The 23,005-nt window shown below is 56.4% G+C and overlaps 1 protein-coding gene across 1 annotated transcript; it reads right to left on the minus strand.

The window, feature by feature from the left end:
* Positions 1-26: 26 nt before the first annotated feature.
* PTTG1IP (PTTG1 interacting protein) lies at positions 27-17,509 on the minus strand. The gene is made up of 6 exons (XM_033856225.2): positions 17,325-17,509; positions 10,597-10,649; positions 8,843-8,951; positions 4,322-4,496; positions 3,570-3,616; positions 27-1,823 (listed from the first exon to the last, which is right to left on the minus strand). Exons 1-6 carry the CDS (start codon positions 17,422-17,424, stop codon positions 1,777-1,779), a joined length of 531 nt encoding a protein of 176 aa, XP_033712116.1. The 5' UTR covers positions 17,425-17,509; the 3' UTR covers positions 27-1,776.
* Between the last annotated feature and the right edge of the window lie 5,496 nt (positions 17,510-23,005).

The raw sequence follows: 23,005 nt of genomic DNA on the forward strand, positions 1-23,005 counted from the left end.
AGAAATGACACACAAGGAACGCAAAGCACTGTCAACAAAAGCGTGTATTAATCTGCTGATTGGAAACTGGTTAAAGAGTAAGGCACTCAGGCTTACGGTCTCCGTGAGGTTACGGTTTCTGGCTGCTCTTAGTACCATTTCAGAAGCCCATGACTACAGTGTCGCTCCCAGGCGGGCTCCGCGCCGTGTGGGAGGACGGCGCCCGCTCTAACGCCTCGCAGACTCGCACTCACAACCCGGCTCTGCTTTCAGCTCGGCAGCCTCAGGTCCAGAGAGTGACTTTACATCCACACGAGCTACCGTGTTAATACAAAGTTCACTGAAGTCTATCACAAAGTTTCTTTTATGAACAAACAGTAGAAAGTAAAAATTTGCAAACTGTTATAAAATACTTAGGAATGTTTCATAATACTTTCATTGCTATCAAATGCCCAAGAAACCAGAGAAATAAGACTAAAGAGTTTGTTAAAGGTTGTTTGTGAAACTTAAAGGTAAGACTGTTAAATCAAACAGATCTGTGTAGCTAACAAGGCACGTGCAACCGTTTGATGACACGTCCTTTGATCACTGGGTCCGCGTGAACTCACTCACTTCACGTGCTTGTTCACCCGCCTCCCCAAAGCTCAATGGTTTTCACATTCAAAGCAATTTGGCAACTAGGACTATTTTCAGATTTAAGAAAGGCTGTTCACGGTGACTCCACGGTCTGCTGTCCCTGCCAGGAAGCGCTCAGACCATTTACTGCAGTCACGCGTCTTGATCTGGAAGAAAAGGAACCACCACGTGTGGCCATGGAAGGAAGTTCCCAGAACACGGCCGAGACAAAGGAGCAGAGGCCGGAGCTCAGGTTGTCGGCCAAGCAGGACAGCCACCAGCGTCTGTCGTGCGCGGAGATTCCATCAGCGGCCCCGCGGAGCCTGGCCAGTGCAGGCCCCTGCTCGCCGGGGGCGGACCTGTGGTCACCCAAGAGCCCTAGGTGACCGTCGCAGATGGCAGGGCAGGTCTGATTCAGGAGACTCTGCCCCTGGGGCCTGAGGCCTGTGGTCAGCGGGGCGGGAACGGCAGGCGGAGCCTCTTAGACACGCCCCCCTGCCAGCCACACACCAGCACCTGACCGACTACTGCCCTTCAGAGAGGTTTTATAATTCCAACTTTTACTGGAAAAATATCTTGATGTTCCAGTAAAGAGACACACTAAAAAGTCATCCCATAAGTGGCCTGAACTTTGACAGTAAAGCTTTTTGGTGGAATCTTTTAGGTGGGAGAATAAAATCCAAGAATTCTTAAAAAAAGAAAAAAAGACATAAGGTGAGTTTAACTACCACTCAGTGCTATTCGGTATAGTCAAGGGCAGAAAGCAAACCCTCGTCCAACTGCGTCCTGTACCCTGATGTCAACGGCAAGTCGTCTGTGCTTTTCTGGGGAAATGACAGGGGCTGGGGGGTGGCCCCAAGACGGACTGCAGACGCCCCACTTCCTGCGCGTGGAGCTGCGCGGGCCCGGATGCAGGGAGATGGTCTGCACTGGCTCGCAGACGGAGCAGAGGCCAGGGATGTGCAGTTTCCTCCCCAAATGAACAACAGAAAAGCCCTGACAGTCATAATGTCTCAAGTGACTAAATACAGAAATCAGAGAAGAGGGAACAGAAGCTCCCAGGCCTGGGCCTGGAGGGCAGCTTCCCTCCCCAGGGTCAGAGGCGGATGGGGCAGCGGGTCCCTGCTGACCCACAGCCCGAGGAAAGGCGTGGAGACCGCTTGCCGTGCCACGAAGTGCGTCTCAGTTGTTCTCGAATCTAGCATATGGGTTTTCTTCTCTAAACAAACCTGAAAACAAGACGGGCCTGATTAGAAATGCACTCAGCCAACAGGAAACGAGGGTCAGAAAGCAGCACGCGGTGTCTTATATGAAGATTTACTGCGGCCAAAAGGAAGCTGGGTATGCTAATAGGCAGGTTCAAACACTACCCTTCACCTTTTCGTGAACGTCACACCACAGGTGACTTGAAAACTGAAGTGGAATTTATTGGAAACAGTATTTCTAAGAAACACATCCTAAGAAATAGACTTGTTTGCTGATTCTCTCAAAGGGAAATAAGAAATTTAAAGCCACCGTTTCTTCCCTCAGTGGTTGACTAAATTATACAGAAGAAAACAAAACAAAACCACCTTACTTTAGATATTCTTATAAATGCTGATTAATTTTCAGAATTAAGGCCACACACAGAAGGTGACCGTCAGTTTACCTGCGAAGGAGCTAAGCGCCCAGAGACTCGGCGTTTCTCTCTGCATCGTGGAAACGCACCCGCCCCCCTCTTTACACACCTGGGCTGCACACGCAACTCTCCGGAGCCACTGCAACAAGTCTCCTTACCGCAGGGTTTGGGGGGTGGGGGACAGTGGGGGAAAGCTAAGGGTGGGGGGAGAACGCCCTTCTGTCAGAGCAACAGAGCGAGCTCAGCCTGCGGGGGGGAAGCGCTCAGCCTGGGGGTGGGGCGGAGCGCACAGCTGGTTTTGGGTAAAAAACTATCACGTGCCAAATACCGAATACTAGCAGTCTTGTTAAGGCCCAGCTCCGGCTCTATTTCTAGTTTAGAGGGAAAACACACAGAAACTGCTTTGTGATAAAGAAACCAAAGGCCTTCTAACGTCAAGAGACGGGTTCGTCTGCGGTGCATTTGGTGTTCATAGGGCCAAGCACCTCCCTCCCCCTCCCACCAGCAGCTCGAAGGTTCCCCACAGCTGAGGCTTCCTTCCAAAGTCCAGGCCACTCAAAGGGCTTTACACAAAGGGCACAAGAGAATTCTATCAGTGCAATTAAAGGGCAACTGACCAGCTCCAAGACAGGAACACAGGGAATCCGTGACTGTTCCAGAAAAGGCCTCGTGCAGGCCAAGCAGAGCAAAGGTCCAGGATCCCATCACGACCTGTGCTACGTTGTGTGTGTGTGTGTGTGTGTGTGTACACGCACCCGAGCACACAACCATCTCGTCTTTTATTTACATTAATGTTAAAATCAGATTTCAAAAAGCTTTCCATGATTTCCAAATTTCGTCGGAAACCAAGTGCCAGGGAGCAGAAAACACCAGTGATATCGGTGGTTTGAAAATCAGTACAGAGCCAGCTAAACACAGAAGCAGGTTCAGTGCTGTCAAACACCGAAAACATAGTCCCCCACTGAAAACCTCACCAAACAAAAGCCCAGAACAGAGCCTGGACACAGCTCCCGGGAAACAAGCGGTCCAAGGCCTCAGTGTGGCTACTGCTGACTCGGTCAGGAGGCGGGCCAGGAGCAACTCCAGCACAAGGGAGAAGGCGGGCAAAGCCCCGCAGGTAAGGGACTCACCCCACCGCAGGGCAAACAAGTCCACAAGGCGGCAAAGGGCGACAGCACTTCACCAGCAAGCAGGGGCCAGGAAGGCCGGCAGAGGCAGAGCGCGCGCGGGCCTCGTCTTACGGGCACTGCTCCCAGTGCAGCCCACACCCTATAGCAGAGCCCGCCGGGCGCTGGGTGCAGCCAAGACGGCCAGGCCAGCTCCTGCCGACGGAAATGCAGAGCCAGGCGATTCTCACCGTATTTCTTCCTGATCTCATCATGTCTCGACTTCATCTCTGCTCTCCTAGAAAACAGAAATCCCTTTCAGCAGCAAATTACAGTGTACATTTCGTGTGTGTGTGTGTGTGTGTGTGTGTGTGTGTGTGTGGCCGGGGCCCCTGCAGTGGAAGCGCAGCGCTCTAACCACTGGACCGCCAGGGAAGTCCCCACAGTGTAATGCCAACAGCTGTGCCTTTCACTCCATTGTGGCCTCTGGGAGCCAGAGCCAGGTGGTGGCAGCTCTGATGTGGCCACAGCCACGCTCCCACCGGGACAGGCAGGGTGCTGAGCACGGACCCCTTCATTTCAAGGAAAGGAATTCCAACACCCCGTACTGTGACTGAAGACATTTTTTCCGTATGAAAACAAGCCAATCAGCAAAGACCTTACGCTTGGTTCTGAGGATGGTTAGGAGCTCGCAGGAGCCTCGGCCCGGCCGCTGCGGGCTGACAAGCCCCCAGCCCCCCTGCGCACATGCCTCGGACAGACAGGAGACCCCAGGCAGAAGCCTTTCTCCTGCTGAGCCCCCGTGGGCTCAGAACCAGACGGGCCTCCAGAGGCCTCGCCGGCCCTGCCCCAAAGTCCCAGCTGGTGGCCACCGGCCAGGTCCCTGCCACGCGGCTTCCCACCCTCCACGCCACCACCGAGAAGCCCCCTCGGACGCCCGACACGGTCCTGACTTTCCCACGTGGAGAAAGCTGGGACCGAGTAACGGCCCCCGGGCCCTCACCGCTCCTCCTGGCGGACCCGGCGCTCCTCTCGCTCCCGAGCAGCCCTCTCCTCGCTCTTGTCCGGCCGCCGGCTCCGCCTCCTCCCGCAGCAGCAGAAGCAGCAGCAGCAGGCGACGCCCAGGAGCAGGGCGCCCCCAAGCACCGACAGGGCAATGATCAGGGCCTCGAAGTTCACTGCCAATGCAAAGGCGCACAGTCAGGGCCCCGCTCGCGGCCACGCCTCCTCCTCGGCAGGCGGGGGGGGGGGGGGGGGGGGGGGGGGGGGGGGGGGGGGGGGGGGGGGGGGCTGCGGCGGGGGGACAACGGACGGACGACGACGCCCCCGCCTTCCTCCAGCCTGCTTCTGTGACTTAGTCACCATTTCCATCAACCTGAAGCAACAGGTAGCTTTTCTCATCACCTGATGCTGAAAGGCTGTTTCCAACCTGAGAAAAGTTAACAAAACCAGGAAGAAAGAGAAGCTCCGCAGTGCACTCAGCTGCTACAACACTTGAAACTCAATCTCACGCAATCAGACGCTAAGCCCGACCGGCTTCCGTGATTATCTAAGTCAAAGACCAGAGCCTCCCATCTGCTGCCAACAGGACACACGCCTGTCCGCTGGGCAGGGCACCAGCTGGAGCTGCGGCCCCAGCCAACGCCCAGGGGCTGGAGAACGGTGACTGTGATTTCCTGTCCAGACCAAACGCACTCAGAACAAGTTGCAATTCTTTCCAACTTCTCTTGAGGATTTACAAATTAAAACCAGTCAGTCGGTACTTTTCCACTCCATTCAAGCCAGAGCCTACCACAGGACAGGCTGACACCTTCCAGTTAGCACCACCCCGCCCCGCCCTGGACAGCAGTGCGACCATCACAGGACAGCCTCCTGCCGCACAGAGCTCAGAGCTCGTAAGCTCGGGTGCCACTGGTCTCTTGGTTGGGGGGAGGTGGGGTGGGCTGGGGTCTGGAAGGTGAGAGCTCTTCCTCGGGTCGGGGAGGGAGACACCAGTGCCCCGGTGCCCCCAGCCCCCCTCAGGCTGCCAGTGTGACAGCACTCGCTCTGCCTTCTGAGCTTTGAACCATGTGGTTTTTCCTCCTCTGACCTGTTCTGGAAGTGCCAGAATTGCAAGATACAGTAGTAACGGGAGACCGCCACAAGCAGGTGGCGTAACTTTTTGACTAGAGAACTCGAGAACAATCAACTTTATTTTTATTTACTTTTTAAAATAAATTTATTTATTTTATTTATTTTTGGCTGCGTTGGGTCTTCGTCGCTACACGTGGACTTTCTCTACTTGCAGCGAGCAGGGGCTACTCTTCATTGTGGTGAGCGGGCTTCTCATTGTGGTGGCTTCTCTTTACTGTGGAGCATGGGATCTAGGCGCACGGGCTTCAGTAGTTGTGGTGCACAGGCTCAGTAGTTGTGGTGCACAGGATTATTTGCTCCGCTGCATGTGGGATCTTGCCGGACCAGGGATTGAACCCGTGTCCCCTACGTTGGCAAGTGGATTCTCAACCACTGTGCCACCCGGGAAGTCCCGAGAACAATCAACTTTCAAAACCGACGAGGGACTTTCCTGGTGGCACAGTGGTTGAGAATCCGCCTCCCAATGCAGGGGATGTGGTTTTGATTCCTGGTCAGGGAACTAGATCCCACATGCTGCAGCTAAGAGTCTGCATGCCACAACTCTGGAGCCTGCGAGCCACAACTAAGGAGCCCACGTGCCACAACTAAGGAGCCAGTGAGCCGCCACTAAGGAGCCTGCCTGCCACAACTAAGACCCAGTGCCACCAAAATAAATAAATAAAATAAAATTTAAAAGAAACCAAGAAAAAACAAAAACCCATGAGACCAGTCAGACCACTGGCTCTAAAATACACCTGCCCCCACAAGAGCTTTTCTGATTAGCAGCTAAACCCAGTTATAAAACAGAACAGGAATTCCACCACGATGGGAAGCTGAACTATGGGCTTACTTCCGGAAATCTACTCTAGGACGTACTAGACCTGAACAGAGAGAGACCCCTGTTCCCAGACGAGGGTTCAGACGGTAAAGACCTTGCTGTTCTCCAACTGAACGCGTGTGTGTTTTTGTTTGTTTGTTTTTTGGCTGAGCTGTGCAGCATGTGGGATCTTAGTTCCCCGACCAGGGATTGAACCCAGGTCCCCCGCAGCAGAAGTGCAGAGTCTTAACCACTGAACCACCATGGAAGTCCCCTGAACGCCTATATTTAAGGTCATTACATTCACAACCCCAATTTTGCCTAGAACTGGTTAAGATGATTCTACAGTTACTTGTAAGAATAAAAGCACCTGTGGCACAGGGCTGAGGTAGTATGAGGTGCTGCCCGACGGGGTGGACCGCAAGGCCCCACCCGCTCGGCTCCCGTGGATGAGGCCCCAGCTCCCTGCAGGCCCGAGGAATAAACCCGACGAGGCCAACGCACCTTCTCTCAGGAGCCGTGGGCACCGCGCCCTCCTGTTACCACAAAGTCTGCCCCCAGCGCCCCTGCTCACCCCCCGTGAGCCCGTGTGCCCCGATGCTGCCTGGAGCGGCATCAACGGGGGCAGCCACGCTTGAGAACCGTGTGGCCCACCGACTAAGGCTAGACGTGAAAGGGGTGCCAGTCAGCAGCGTGCTCCTGAGCGCACGCCCAGGGCGGGTGGGTGTCTGTGTCCAGCCCACGCGGGAGCACACGGCAGCCCGCACACAGCCCGGTGTCCACCAGTGCACCACAGCGGTCGCCCACGGTGTCCTGAGGGATAGGCGAGCGCTGGACGTGGTCTGTGTGTGTTGCTGAGTGGCGATAACCTGCAGACTCACGTGAAAATTCGCTGAGTACGCAGGCATTTGTATATGCACAAGTGTACACGCATGTGTGCACGCATGTGTCTGTACTTGCACGTGTGTACGTGTGTGTGTCCTCTGGAGTCCAGGGCCCGGAGAGAGGGAGCGAGGGCTCACGTGTGCACTGTGTTAGAGTCATGCTTCAGTTTAAAAGCATTTTAACAGTTAAGGTCCCAGATGCTGATGGTTGGTTCCCTGGTGCGGGAGCCATCTCTGCGGAACAGATGGGGAGGGAAGGTTCCACGGAGGAGGCGGCCGCCAACATGGAAGCAGACGGCCGTGTGGCCCAAGGAGCCTTTCTGGAGTGAGGGCGATAGAGGGAATGGCCAGCTGGGAGGACGTGAGGGGTGTGCCTGCACATGTACACGCACCCACACACTCCCACAGACACAAACTTCTGGGCTCCCTGGGTTTCAGCTGGTGAAGTCAGAAGTGAGTCGTTTCAGACGGAGGCTGACAGATTCTGAGATGGAAATCAATTCGAAAAAAGACAGATAAAACAGATCATCACAATTCTCTGCAAGAGCACTGGCTCCTATGACCTGTAGCCAGGGGGCCTCCCGATGGCCCCGAACCAGAAGCCATAAAGGAAAGGATTAATAAGCCCAACTCATGAAAATGAGCTCCACGTGGCCACACACACCACAAACCAACCTAAAAGGCCACCTAGGAAACAACCTGGGTCTCACCTAGGGATCACTTCCCTTGGAGAAAGAGCAGGGTTAGGGTTAGGGTTAGGGTTAGGGTTAGGGTTAGGGAACGGATACGGTTTAGGGTACAGGTTATGGTACGACAACAGTTTAGGGTTAGCGTACGTGTGAGGGCATGGGTTAGTGTTAGCGTACGGGTTAGGATTAGGGGACGGGTTAGGGTAAGGCTTCGGGTTAGGGTTACAGTTAGGGTTAGGGGACGGGCACGGTTTAGGGTACAGGTTATGGTACGACAACAGTTTAGGGTTAGCGTACGTGTTAGGGTACGGGTTAGCATTAGTGTATGGGTTAGGATTAGGGTACGGGCTAGGGTAAGGCTTCCGGTAAGGGTTAGGTTAGGGTTAGGGTTAGGGTTAGGGAACGGGTACGGTTTAGGGTACAGGTTATGGTACGACAACGGTTTAGGGTTAGCATACGTGTTAGGGTACGGGTTAGCGTTAGTGTACGGGTTAGGGTTAGGGTACAGGTTACGGTAAGGCTTAGGGTTAGGGTTAGGGTTAGGGAACGGGTACAGTTTAGGTACCGGTTAGTGTACGACAACGGCTTAGGGTTAGCGTACGTGTTAGAGTACGGGTTAGTGTTAGTGTATGGGTTAGGATTAGGGTACGGGCTAGGGTAAGGCTTCCGGTAAGGGTTAGGGTTAGGGTTAGGGAATGGGTACGGTTTAGGGTGCAGGTTAGGGTACGACAACGGATTAGGGTTAGGGTATGTGTTAGGGTATGGGTTAGGGTACGACACTGAGACAGGTGCTGACACGCCACCCGCATGGCCCCGGGACGTGGGGAGATGCCTGAAGAGCACAGCCAAGGCCGTGGCCTTCAGGGCAGCCTCCAGACCCGGACCGGCCACTTTCCCAGACGCCACCGCTCTCACCGGCCTCCCCCACCTCCCCACTCCTGGCAGCTTACATTAACTGAGCACAACCAGAATTTTCAAAACGGCACTGGTTTTGCAAGAAGCCAATGAGAACAGCGACTTACCCCAGCACACGCCCCAGCGCGCAGAGCTCAGCTTGCAGAGAGAGCTGGGCGGCAGGATTTTGGTCACCGGGTAGTCCAAGCACGCCTTGTCAGTGTTGCACCAAAGACACTGCAAGAGGCAATGACAGGGCATCAGATGCGTAAATGCTGAAGGGCCAGCCCCACTGGCCACACTGCTGTCCCCCCTCGGCCCCCTTGCTGGTCCCCGCCCAGGGCCTCTGCGTGGCCTGCTCCCCTCGCCCGGATGCTGCCCTCCCTTCTAACACCCAGAGCATCCAGGCGTCAGCCGCCTGCAGGAGGGAGCGAGCCAGGCATGGCTGGAGTGGTGTCCGCCCACGGTTATCACCCTGTAAAGATGCTAATTTGATCTCTAGGACTGAACCAAGCGGTCTGTCTTATTGCTGGCTGTCTTAAAGATGATTCTACTAGAGCACAAGGGCATCCGTCCAGAACCGCAAAGCTGGAGAAAACCTGGCAGGTGTGCCCGAGTCCCTGGAATGCACGGCAGAGACCTGGCCAGCACACCAGCCGAGGGGCCCAGAGCCGGGCAGGCACTGGCACAGATGTGAGGTTTGGGTCAACCTAACAACCCACCCAGGTCAGGACGTTCAGGATGTTTTCAAGCTTGAAGGTAAAGATTTTACTAAGTTTTTTTTCTTTGAAGTTTTAACAGGATGGAAAGTCACGGTATGTTTTGGTCCCAAGTTAGGGTGAAAATCTGTTACAGAGAAATGTTTTAGTGAAACCTGGGGTCCCAGGGCCACTGACACAGTGTCCACTTTGGTGTCTTGTGCTCAAAATGACAGACAGCAGGGAGGCCCTCTTCATTTCGGCCGTTTCAGAATAACTTCCGTTTCAGCGGTTCTTTCCTGGCTTAACGACTTCTGGGAAGTCCACCATTTGCAAACAGCTCAAGTTTGAAACAGCTGATTTTCCATTTTTGCGTGGCAGCTTCACCGAAAGCCACGAGCTCACTGGGAGGGTAAGTTCCCTTTGTGCTGCTGTCGTGGCTGTTTGTCACTCGTTGTTTAGATTAATGAGGCACACGCACGTGGTGAGCAACGCAGGGGTGCCGGCAGATCCTTCCGGAAGCCCGTGTGCATTAAGGATTCGCACGCAGCGGGCTCTGCCCTGGCTTTCACCTGCACTTCTGACCTCACCTGTCTGGGTTCAGAGCGGGGGTCAGGCCTTCAGAGGAGGTGTGCACCCTGCTGTGGTCTGGGCACCCCCCAACCCCACACAAGGAGGGCGAGCACGGGCACTCCAGCTCGAGGCCCCCTCAGCACTGCGAGAGCCCGGCGGGGGCCGGGAGGGCTCCGAGCACACCTGCCGCATCTCAGGGTCCGTCTGTAAGACAAGAGGCCTCCAAGGTGGAGTGAGCCCCGTGGGAAAGCCCTGGGCACAGGTCAACAGTCGCAGACGAGGGGCTAAACGTGCTCCCGCCTCCCTGGCCCCCACCCTGCCGCCGGGCACCTCTGCTCAGGCCTGCGGGCACCAGGGGCTCACACAAGTTCCGGGCTGTGTGAAACGCACGTGCTTTATTTCAGGAGCGGAAGGAGCACGTGAACAGCACTCAAGTGGCATGTGCAGCTTCCACCAGACGCTTTAATATGCCTGAGAAAGGCTGCTAAGAGCCGTCATGAAAAATACCTCCACAAACCCCAGACCACAGAGCCCGGAACACACACAAGCAGCCCTGGAGCCAGAGGCAGCGGGTCTGCTTCTGGATCACATGCTGACCCTGTGCTACTTACAGAGACATTCTTCAGGCACTCTTCACAGGTTCTGTTTGTGTTCTGAGAACAACCTGCAGGGCAAAGAACAAACATCACTGAGAATCCTGCGGCGGCGGCCACGCGGGGAGGGTGGGCAAGTGACGCTCAGAGCCCGGAAAAGGCGGCCCCCCCCGCGCCAAGCCTTCAGGCACGCAGACTGGGCCTCTACAGGCAGGGCCCTGGGAGGACACACAAGCAGCACACGTGTGGTCCTGACCCCAGGGGTCTCCCGGGAGAGAAGACGGCGCCGCCCAGCAAGGCCAGCGCCTGCGTCTCACCTGCATGGTCACACACCACTGACTGTCTAGTCAGCAGACACCGTGCAACCAGAGGCCACAGCGATGCCAGGCCAGACTCAAGCCAGGCCGTGGCCCCCTCGCTGGTCCCAACCCTGCGGAGCACCCCCTGCACCCCCAGGCACTCTTCACCGCACAGGTGCTACGGGAAAGGCTCAAACCCCGAGCAGCTGACAGCTCTGGAACGCAAGCTAAGCAGAAGCGAAGAGGTGGTGTACGAATAAAGGATTCCAGTCCACCATCAAGCAGCCGCTCTTCACTCCACGCCGCCCCTCAAGACACGCACACACTTGGAAGAGGCCTGAGCACATCCCATCAGCCACCAGGAAAGGCACGTGAGAATCGCAGTCAGGCCCCACTTCACACCCACCAGAACGGCTGCATTACAAAGACTGACAATGCTAATGGTGGTGAGGACGGGGCGGGCGGGCTCAGCGGCTCAAAAACAAACACGTGCTCCTCCGAGACTTGGCAATTCCACTCTCAGTCTCGTACCCAAGACAAACCAGAACACACGTGCACAGGGACACATGCACAGGGAGACATGCACAGGGGGCTGATGGCAACTTTATGTACAGAACAGCTGAGAGCTGAAAATGGCCCAGATGTCCAGGCGCCCCGCATGCCCCTCGGCCTCCCCACTGGTCCTGAGAGCTTCCAGGTGGCTCCCTGGCCAGGGCCTCTGCGCGGCCTGCTCCTCCTGCCTGGATGGAGGACCCGACTCTCCCCGGGACCACCTCCTCCTAACACGCTGTACCCAAGGGGCAAGGGGACAGAGGTCGTTGGAGGATGGACAGGGAAACTAAACTGGTCCAGTCCTACAGTGGGACACTCTTCAGCCCTAAAAAAGAAGTCTACGTCACACACGATGACTCTACAAATCACGTGCGTTGGGGGAAGCCTCCCGCAAAGGCCCGCAGCGCAGGGCTCGGGGACGGGTGAGACTCCTCTTCGGGGGCCGGGTGAGGGGGAAGGATGGGCTGGCTGGGGCCCCAAGCTCCTGGAGAGGCCTGTTCTGAGGCTTGCAGGAGGTCAGGGTCTCACAGGTGTAACTCACTGGATGGCACACGTAGGATTCCTGCACTTCACTGTATGTAAACTTGATCTCAAAAGAAGGAGGTGAACGCTGAGCTCTTAGTGATGAGGTGCACGGGGAGGAGGTGGGGGCGTGCGTGGCTGTAACTTCAAAATGCGACAGACCTGGTGGTGGGCGGAGGGCCGCTCACTGCCCAGGTCTCCCAACTTCCCTCTACTTTCCAAGGTTTTCCTAATAAAATGCAGGGCAAAGAGCTTTAGCTTTAAGTCGTTTGCTAAGCAGGACTCACGCAGTAACTGCTGCTGTGAAATAGCTGGAGAGTTCGTCTATTCAACAGCCTTCCACGTTCCATTCTTAAAAACCAAAATCCTCTTTTATCTGAAACGAAAGCCCCTTCTGTGACAACACGCCGTTCTGCGCAGTCCCCATGAAGCAGCACCCTCCGCAGAGCCTCCAGCGGCCTGCTGCTGGGTTCGCGTTCGAGCCGACCCTCAACTGCGTTACTCCCTCAGCCCCAGGAAGCTGGAGCCAGAAGCGGCCCCTGAAATACCTCCATTCTCAGAGGACTGCCGAGAGGGGCCCCGGGGCCCTGTGGACCAGCAGGAGGGAACGGCCTCACTCACAAGCCGGATTCGCAGTTCTGTCCACCAAGGGGCTGAGAGAGGACGGCACACATGTTGCCAGGTCTTTGGTCTCCAGCCACTGTCCCCACTAAAAGGAAACGGGCAGAACAATAACGCCACAACCGGGGCCGAGAAAGGACAACACCGGCCTTGGACAGCTTGCAAAGCCAGAAAGTGGCACAAGGACCCAGAAGCCAGCGTGGAGGGGGTCCTCCTTGCCAAAGTGGCACAACTTAACGTCAGAGTGAATGACAGTAATGGACTCTCACCTCCTGAACGCCCATGACTTCACACGGACACAGAATAAACACAGGGAAGGACAGCTAGCCAAGAGTCTCCGTCCAGTAAACAGGGACACCAAGACCACTGCGCCGTTTGCGGAGGAACAAGGTGTTACGTACGCTGTCAGAGCACCCCCCGCCCCGGCTTAATTATACCTGTGAATGGAAAATGGCACCTGAAAAATGATCGGAGATATCACCAAGACAACCTGTGACAAGAACAGCACAAAGTGACAGCAGGTGCCTCTGAGGGGTGCAGGAAGGACAGTCACCCAGTGGCTGAATCCCCCCGAGATGCACCCGAATCAAATCAGAGGAAACCAGGCAGGACCACAAAGGGCCTCTGAGCACAAGGACAGGCTGAGGAGCTACTCCAGGGGAACAGAGGCTGAGAGACATGACACCCAAAAGCAACACGCCAGCCGGGGTCAGAGGACCGAGGACGCTACTGAGGTAACTGGTGATCTGTGTGCACAGTCGTGTGTTAAATCAAGGGTCCGGGATCGTACCAATGGTCACTGTGCAGACTTGACCGTCACGTTCCGGCTATGCCCTTCTTAGGAGATGCACCCTGGTGAATTTAGGGTAAATGGCCACATCACAACTTGCTCTCAAACGGTTTGGTGACAAGAGTAACAGGCAGCGACTTCCCTGGTGGTCCACTGGTTAAGACTCAGCGCTTTCACTGCAGTGGCCTGGGTTCAATCCCTGGTCAGGGAAGGAAGATCCCACAGGCCGCCAGGCACGGCCAAAAGAAACAGAAGCACGCAGACACAGACAAGGAGCAGCAAAGCAAATATGGCGAAGGCTGGAAGAGCAGAAAGGACTCAGGAGTTCACTGGACCATTTACTCCTTCAACTGTTTCTCTAAAGCGCAGGGCAGGGAGGTGTGGCGGGGACCGCACGGCGCCTACCACACCCACTTTCGAGTCCTTCTGAAGCACCGTGAGAGAGGCCCCGGGCAGCAGGTGCTACAGCATGGGAACTTCTTCTCAGGCCTCTCCAATTTAAAAGTCTGTGTGGTAACTGGTCTTGCGTGAACTAACCTAACCGACATCGGCTCCAAGATACACACCATAAACCGGTCCACCCTGGGGTCTCTGGGTCACGGGCCAGATGAGTCAACAGAGAGGCCTGGGAGGGGAAGGGCCAAGGAGACGGCCTCGCCCTTCTCCTGCTCCTGGCAACGCCAAGGTTCAACAGCCCTCCCAAAGTCAGTTCAGAGCCGAGACAAGGTAGTTCCCTCCTCGCCCTTGAAAACACCAGGGTGTTTTTCGTAGTAAGACAGGGAAATACGTTAACCATTTGCAGCTGCTTCAGAGACTGGGCGTCAGCAGTCACTCACTGCATCTTATCTCATCCCGGAAACAGAAAACTTTGTGCTGAAAGCCAGAGACATGTAAACATCTGGCCTGAGTTTCCGAGGTCTAACGCTGAACGTCACTGTCCTGACTTCGGAAGGCCCGTGGCCGGAACTCTTCAGCTTGGACTCCCCTTACCAATGACTAGAGAACCTTAAGTCTCATGCTCTTGGGAAACTAAGTTAAAACAAAAAAGGTTCTCCGGACACACTAACCCATGATACATTTGAGTTCCTTCCTAAACTGCTTAAGCACAAAAGGACACACTAGTGTGTGTAAAGAGGGATGTTGTAAAGAAACAAGGAAGTGAGTCAGTATATTTACTGTGGAACACAACAGGCCAGAGGGCTGCCTGCGTTCGGCAGCGCCCTCAGCAGTGGAAAAGCCCCAGAACCGGGCACTATGGCCATGCCGCACGGTGACAGGGCACAGGGTGCCCGCGCGGTCAATTTCACATGAGAAACGAGGCAGAAAGTTCACCTAGACAAAAAGTCCTGGCTGTCCCACCGCCTCAGCAGAAAAGGGGGAGTGAGGAGGGCAGAGGGCAAAGGCTCGGACCCGTGCACACACCCCATGCCCCGCAACCTGCCTGGAAGCCCCCGTTCTCTGCAGCAAGACCGCTGTAAGAAGCCCCCGCCCCCAGCTACCCCGGCCACCACCAGCTCCTCCGGACCCCTCTGTTTAGGACAAGACTGAGGTCCCTTTAGGGGCTGCCTTCCCTCTAGATGTAAAGGTGAAACTCTGGGGTGGAGTCTGACCCCACACCCAATTAAAGCGGGGTCCAAAGCCCATGAAACTTCTTTAATTCAATGAACTTCCCTCTGAAGATCTTCAACACCTTGTCGGTTCCTAACGTCTCCCCACCACCCAAGTGCACAGTAAAGACAGACGTTAGACGTGGCTGGGTTTGGACCGGTATGATGCTCTGTGATGGTTAATTTTATCTGTCAGACTGGCTGGGCTAAGGGACGCCCAGAGAGCTGGTAAAACACTTTGTTTGTTTCCTTCTTTTTTTAAGATTTTTTTTTTTTCTTTTCCTTTTTTGTGGCCCTGCCGTGCAGCATGCAGGATCTTAGTTCCCCAACCAGGGATGGAACCCGAGCCCCCGGCAATGGAAGCGCAGAGTCCTAACCACTAGACTGCCAGGGAATTCCCAAAGCACTCTTTCTGGTAGTGGCCGTGAGGGTGTTTCCAGAAGAGACGAGCATGAGTTGGTGGACGGGTGAAAGCACCTGGCCCTCTCCAAGGTGGGTGGGCATCACCTAACCAACTGAGGGCCCGAACAGAACAGAAAGGCAAGGAAGGAGGAGTCTGCTCTTTGTGTGAGAGCTGAGACGTCCACCTCCCCCTGCCCTTGGGCCTTCAGGCGTAGACTGGGCCGTATCCCCCGGGCTCCCCACTGCCTGGCCTTGAGGTGTGGCCTGCGCTACACGCCAGCTCTCCCGGAAAGCAGACGGCAGCTCATGGGGCTCCTCCGCCCCTCGGTCACGTGATCCAGTCCCTCATAATAACTCTTTCTCTATAGCTACGTATATCCTGTTGGTTCTGTTTCTCTAGAGTGATTTTTCCTAATACACACAGCACCCTTGCGAGGAAAACAAAGTCTCTTAAATAGCGTAGTCACATTCCTACAGCATGACAAGTGGTAAAGTCTCACAGCAAGCCCGGGCTCAGTGTGGCTAGAAGAAGAGCCACTTTTCTCCTGAAATACTAGGATTAGAGTCCAGTTTCACTCCCAAACTGTCACAAGACATGCCCACGCAACCCACAGGAGTCTGTGCCCTTAAGTCCAGGGCGAGGGCAGGGTGAAAAGCTGGCAGTCAAACACACCTGGGGCGCTTCCTGACACACCCACTTCAACAATACACACCCGGCGGCCACCAAGGAGAGGTTCTCGGGCGACTGAGGACCCTTGGCTCTCAGCCACCCAGTTTGGTAAAAAGCACTCGCACCACACTTGTGCTGAACGCGCCACCTGGGCCGGAAGTTCCCTATTCTGTGTCACTCGACTCTGCATTAACGAACAGTATCACAAACGTACACACAAGTACGCTTAGGAGGCGATGAGAAAAAACTCAAGTAGTCCTGCCCTGGAACCGACACCCCACGAGGTCACAGAGAGGAAAGGCGCTTTGCTGTGCTAAACAGAAGGTACCGAAGCCGCAGCTAACTGGCGCTGAGAAAAGCCCCGGCCCCTCAGGCTGACCCAGGTCGGTTAGGCCACCGGCCCAAGGCTCGATTCCCCACACTAGCGACCACGCGGGGATGCCACACACAGCAGCCAGATCAAACGCTCCCAAGATCCCCAGCGGCCTGCAGACCACCTACAGGAAGCCACCCTCCAGCACCAGCGCTTCTGGAACTGCTGGGCCCTTAGGTCATGCACTCCCCTCACCACCACCCCCTGACTCTCATCTGCCGTTTCCTGGTCAGGCCCCCCAGGAACTCGTCGCCTCCACTTGCCGGTCACCACCGTGGGCCCGGCACCTGGCACAAGTAGTTACTGAGGACAGGAGGGATCGCCTAGCAAGGCCGCCCACCTGCCCACGCAGCGCGGGCCTGCAGAGCCTAGGAACCAGCGGCAGGGCGGGCTCAGCCCAAGCACCGGCCGCTATCCCTGGAGCTCCTCGGAGGGGCCTACTCCGCACGGTGGCGGGTGTAGGGGCGGCATACAGGCCTCCCCGAAGCGAGCAGGGCCCCCAACACACCAGCCGCGCCCGCACAAGGGCCCGGCCCCTGGACTCCGGCCGCCGACCCGCTGTGGGACAAGCGAGCTCCCCAGCTCTGCTTTCGACCCCGAGTCCACACCCGAGACGGCTCTTTCCGAGGGTCGTGGCGCCGCTGCGCTCGGCCAGGCCGACGCCGCGGTCCCGGACCACCCCGCATGCTGAGCCAGGACAAAGGGCCGGCCCACCGCCGTCCCCGAGCCCCGCCGCCCCAGGCTGCGGACCGACACTCGGGTGGCCCCCCGGCCGCAGACCGCGCGAGCCCAGAGCAGCGACCCAGAGCGGCTGCGACCCCCGGCCTTCCGCACCCCTTGACCCCGACACCGCGCCCCGCCGCCCCGCACCCCCGGCCCCCCCGCCCCCGAGCCCGCCGGCTGCCCTCACCCTGCGCGGCGGCCGCCGGGAGGAGCAGCAGGAACAGCGCGGCGCCGCCGAGGGCCAGTCCCCAGCGCGGAGTCGGCCCGCGGACCCTGCCGGACGCCATGGCGGCTGCGACCCCGCCAGTCGGTCGTCGTCCTCGTCTGCCGGACGCGCAGCACCTCGGACCCCGGCCAGGCGCCTCCGCCCGGAAGGGCCGCGCTCCGGCGGTGGGCGGGGCGGCGGACGGGCCAGTGCGGAACAGGGGCCCGCCCCGCGCCGCTCGCGGTCCCGCCTCCCGGCGCGCGGATCAGTGCGCCTGCGCGGCGGGACGGGGGCGGGCCGCGGGGGCCGCTGAGGCTCAGTGCGCTTGCGCGGTTGGGAGGGGTGCTACGCGACCTTGACCCTAAAGGGGTGGAGGAGCGCTCAGCGAGTGGACGGGAGGCCTTGCTTTCTGGCTTGGTCCCGCGGGCCTCGCAGAGCCAGCACGCTGGGGCCCTGACCCCCGCCCGGAAGACCTCCGACCCGGAGGTCACCTCCCCCGAGTCGGGGCTCGGGCCGCGGGGAGGGAGCGGGCGGGCGGAGGCCGGCGCCTGGGAGGTCTGCTGGACCCCGGCCCCGGACAGCGTCATGGAATGATAAAAACATATACTGCGAGAGTCCAGTTGCTTTCTTTTTAAGATTGTGTTTCCATAGCCAAAGTACAATGGGGCTTTGGGTATTGTATAGGGAAGCCAGGGATACTTCTCCTAAGCTTCCTGGGGTCACTGGCTTGTGGCTTCCTGGACCAGCCTGGTAAGACCACCTTCCCGGTAGCAGCAGTGCTGGGATCAGGGGTGGGCCGTCCGTCACGGGGGAGGTGTCTGCCATCTTTGACCTAATTCAGGGCCCCAACGTCACTTACTGGGTCGTGTTCCACTGCTGTCCACACCTACCTCAACTCTTGAGGGCTGCGGTGAAATCCGGGCAGTGGGCTTTGCAGTCCAGTACGGAATCTAGCTGACCCCGGCGAGGTAGGTGTGGTGCAGACTGATCAGAGCACCCCTCCCTCTCAGTGTGCTGGGATTCAGCGGTGTGGCATTTAAAATCTTCCGTACTTGCTCTCCCTGAGACGGCCCCAACTGGTTGGAATGTAACTGGTCCTCAACCCCCAGGGTCAGTGTGGAAAGACTTTTCTCGCCAGGAGGACACAGTTGGTTGCAGTGTATTTGTGCCTCTGCGATGTGCAGGGACCAAAGGCAACGTGACCTCATCCTTCCCCGCTGCCAGATGTGGAAAACTGGGCCCAGCAGGGTGCCTGCGGAAGGTCATAGGGCCAGGAAAACAGCGCATCAGGACTGTGAGGCTGGCATCCCAACCCTGCCAGTTCCTACCTCCATGACCTCCGCTTCCGTGCACTTTAGCGGTACAGCTCAGCTCACAGCACTGCTGACCATCACGAGGTCACGGGGTCACGCACAGAACGGACCCGAGGGCCGCAGGTTGGGGCCCAGTGTTAGCGTCCCTGAGCCTGGCGCTCCTGCACACAGTGACTGCACGTCTGTGATGTCACACCAGTGTGGATGTCCAATGTTTTAACGAGCATGCCTTCAACTTGCCTCTGGCTCTTTGTAGAGGAACAAAGTTCCTTCCTGTTCATGTGAGGCAGCAAAGGGCCCTTGACTGCAGTAAGCTGTGTCTGCCCTACATCCTCCAGTTCAAATACTTATCTCCCTTTGGTTTGGATCTTCTGTTATAGAAAAAGATGTTTAAAGACTCATTTGCCATTGGAACTGGAGTAAACACCAGCCCGGGATAAACAACAAGGTCCTACTGTACAGCACAGGGAACTATATTGAATATCCTGTGATAAACCATAATGAAAAACAATATAAAAAAAGAATGTCTGTATGTGTATAACCGAGTCACTTGTCTGTACAGCAGAGACTGCCACCACACTGTACATCAACTAGACGCCAATTAAAAAAAGTTTTCCTAAAAAAGAAAGTTTTGGAATTAAAAACAAACATACCAGCCTGGGCTTGGAACTATGGCCCCAGAAAGCAACATTGTTTCATCGTAACAACCACACAACAACCATGTACTGGCATTTGAAGGACATTGGACATTTGTAAACATTAACCAAGACACAGTGAACGCTACTGCATCTCAAAGAGTGCCATCAGCAATGGCATTTGAAAATACAACTGAGCTGTGGGACAATTCGACAATGAGGAAGTTCAAAAAATACTCAGGGGCTTCCCTGGTGGCGCAGCGGTTGAGAGTCCGCCTGCCGATGCAGGGGACGCGGGTTCGTGCCCTGGTCTGGGAAGATCCCACATGCCGCGGAGCGGCTGGGCCCGTGAGCCATGGCCGCTGAGCCTGCGCGTCCGGAGCCTGTGCTCCGCAACGGGAGAGGCCACAACAGTGAGAGCCCCGCGTACCGCAAACACACACACACACACACACACACACAAAAACAAAAACAAAAAAACACAACTCAGTAACTAGAGCCCAAGTCCCTGTTTGAAAAGGGGGCGGACGGGACAGCATTATTTAACTTGACACATTCGATTATCAAAGAGCTTCAAGCTGATAGGAAAGACCCGAAACCACACAGGATGAGAAATACGAAATACAGCGACTCTCCAGAGAAACAGATGAGCATTCTGTTTGCAATCTGGAATTAAGATAGAATGTGTGGTCTTTCCAGAACAGTGGTTAAGGGATGAGGTTTGATACAGTTCGTGGTGTTAACTTAGGAGGAGTGCCCAACGGCAGCACCATGGACAGGGCTGTCCGGGGGTAGACGGCCACGGTGGGCTGAGGCCTGAGCCCAGCTGGTTCTGGAATTCCAGGGCCCCCGCCCCTGGACCGTGCATATGGGAATCACACAATTTGGGCCTTTCACCTGAGTTGTTTTCATTTGGTGGTTGAGTGTGCCATCTGATTTTTTCATCATTGTTAGTACATTCTTTAGTAAGTTAAAGAATTACTTCCAGAAAGGCTGTGTAAACAGATCGAAGCGTCTACCTGGGCCGGTCACATTTTAACCACCGTGATCATTAACACTGCGGAGAGCTCATTTGCAGCTCAGCTGAGGACAAAGGGTGCACTTGAGGGCCTCAGAGTTTGGAGGTGCCTCGGAGGGATCTGGAAAGGTCTGTGGGTGCTCTCAGGCCGGGGAGGGGCAGCGGGGCTCTGGGGCAGCGGGAGGGATGGACAGAAGCAGAGGACTGTGCCGACAGGCCAGAGCCCATTTTCTGTGGTTGGGTTAAGAGATGCAAGCACCGTGCGTGCACCCAGGGTATGAGGATGGCTCCAAGGGGGGCTGCAATTGGGAAGGGCTCCCTGGTCCCTGCCAGGCTGGGCCTCTTGGAGCCCAGGGATTTGCCCTGGACTGAGACACAGAAAACTCTGCCACCTGCCCCCTCCCACGCGGGCAGTCATGACCCTCAACGCACTTCCTCTCAGGGACGGGGAAGGGGGCTCTTGTGACCCCTTCACCTGCACTTTGACAAGACAGAAAACTTAATTCTTTCAAGGTCATGCAGCCAGTGAGAGGCAGGGTGGACGGGTGGGGGGGGTGGGGGGCAGGAGGGGAGCGCCCTCTGAGCCTTCTCCTGAGGGGGCACCACCCCCTGCACCCACAGCACCTGCAGCCCCCATGCACAGAGGCACCCTTACGTCCAGGATTAGGCCTCCATTTGCTTGCTTCACGTAACTATACACAAACTATAGAGTGTCACAGAATCACCTGCAGGACTTGGCAAACTCAACTGTGGAACTCAAGTCCCAGAGCCTCTCATTCAGCAGGTCGGGGGCCAGGCCCAGCCTGGTGAAGCTGAGCCTGCTGTCTGAACCAGCCCTTCAGAAGCGTGGTTCTGGGCCAGCGGGGTCTCAACCTCAGCTGCCATCACCTGAAGTCCATTTAAAAGTGGCAATGCCAGTGCTCTCAGACAGACAGACAGACAGACACACGCACGCACACACCAGCAAGGCAGTCAGAACTTGGTGGGCGAGGTGTCGTCGAAAGCTCCCCAGGCACAGGCTGCTGAGACCCTGAGCTGGGAAGTGCTGCTCTGCAAGGGCAATAAGGCACCCACTATTCTAGCTCCTCAACTGCCCAGGTGGAGAGCCCCAGGTCCCGTACAGTAAAAGGCCCTCAGCAGTTAGAATTTAAAATGAAAGTAGCGGACTCAAAGCCAGATGCCCTCCAGATGTGCCCATTCGCAGGTCTGCTGGGGGCCCAGAGGGTGGTGTGATACTGTGATTAATAAGAAATATATATTTCGTCTTCATCTGTTCAAGGCACAGAGCTCCTAAAACCCTTGGAATTTCCCAAGTAATCAGTGATACAAGAGTGTCTTTGTTATTCGTAACAGTCCCCTTTCAAGCATATCTGAGTTTGTTCCTGTGGTGACCTTTGGAAAGCAGCTGTGGATGAGATCTGGTTGCCTGGGGAACTTGCAGTCTCCTCTGCGTCCCCTGCCTTCAGGGAGGGGAGAGGGGCTGGAGTGCTTTGTTCAACCATGCCTACGCCTGTATAATGGAACTTCCGTAGAAACCCAGAAGCACCGTGTTCAGGGAGCTTCGGGGGGGGGGGGGGGAGAGTGGGCTCAGAGGGCTTGGGGGCCCTGTGCCCCTTCCCCATCCCCTGCCCTGTGCACCTCTTCATCTAGCTCTTCATTTATTACAAAACTAAACTGGTAATCTAGTGAGTAAACTGTTTTCCAGTTCTGCGAACCCCTCTTGCAAATGAACCGAATCTCTGATCTATAGCTGGTCCGTCAGAAGCACAAATGACAACCTGGGATGGTCAAGGGACGGGGGGTGGTCTTGTGGGAATGAGCCCTTAATCTGTGAGATCTCCAGGCAGACGGTGTCAGAATGGAGTTAAATCTGTGGGAGTCTGGCCAGTGTCCTCAGAGAACTGAGTTAATTGCTTGTTTGTGTGGGAAAAACATACGTACCAGAGATGGCCCACTGTCCAGATTTGCCCAGACTTCAGGGTTTCCCGGGCTAAGGGACTTTGAGGGTTAAAACCATGACATCCCTTGGGAATTCCCTGGCGGTCCAGTGGTTAGGACTCCGCGCTTCCACGGGCTAATCCCTGGTTGGGGAACTAAGATCCTGCAAGCCACAGGCGTGCCCCTCCCCACCCACAAAAAATGGGATATTCCAGGGCCTCCCTGGTGGCGCAGTGGTTGAGAGTCCGCCTGCCGATGCAGGGGACGCGGGTTCGTGCCCTGGTCCGGGAAGATCCCACATGCCGCGGAGCGGCTGGGCCCGTGAGCCATGACCACTGAGCCTGCGCGTCCGGAGGCTGTGCTCCGCGACGGGGGAGGCCACAACAGTGAGAGGCCCGCGTACCGCAAAAAAAAAAAAAAAAAAAAATACCAGAAGGTGAATGAGGACATCGCCGAAGCTGGAGGGTGCGGCTCAGGACATTTTCTCTGGTCCACGGGCTTGTGCTGCCGGAGGAAGAAGGGCACTCGTCTAGCTGGAGTTTTGGGGACCAAGGGGCATCAGGAGGGAACTGCACCCCAGTTGTAACAGAGGAAATATGGTCATTAAGTGTCTGTGGACGCGGATGCACGGGAAGGGCACGGGGACTGCACACAGGGGACCCCAGAGGAAGGAGCCGTTTGGGGGAGAGTACGAGACTCCATTGGACGTGCCTGTGCGACATGGCGGGGGGGGGGGCGCGTCTGCAAGGGCTTGGGACC

This window comes from Tursiops truncatus, chromosome 4 (genome assembly GCF_011762595.2).
Source record: "Tursiops truncatus isolate mTurTru1 chromosome 4, mTurTru1.mat.Y, whole genome shotgun sequence".
Lineage (NCBI taxonomy): Eukaryota > Metazoa > Chordata > Mammalia > Artiodactyla > Delphinidae > Tursiops > Tursiops truncatus.

Coding starts and splice junctions, on each gene's coding strand:
- PTTG1IP (XM_033856225.2), bottom strand. CDS start 17,424: ATGGCGTCCGGCAGGGTCCGCGGGCCGACTCCGCGCTGGGGACTGGCC. Junction 3,617..4,321: donor CGGGTCCGCCAGGAGGAGCG/GTGAGGGCCCGG, acceptor TCTGTTTTCTAG/GAGAGCAGAGATGAAGTCGA. Junction 1,824..3,569: donor TGAGATCAGGAAGAAATACG/GTGAGAATCGCC, acceptor TCTTGTTTTCAG/GTTTGTTTAGAGAAGAAAAC.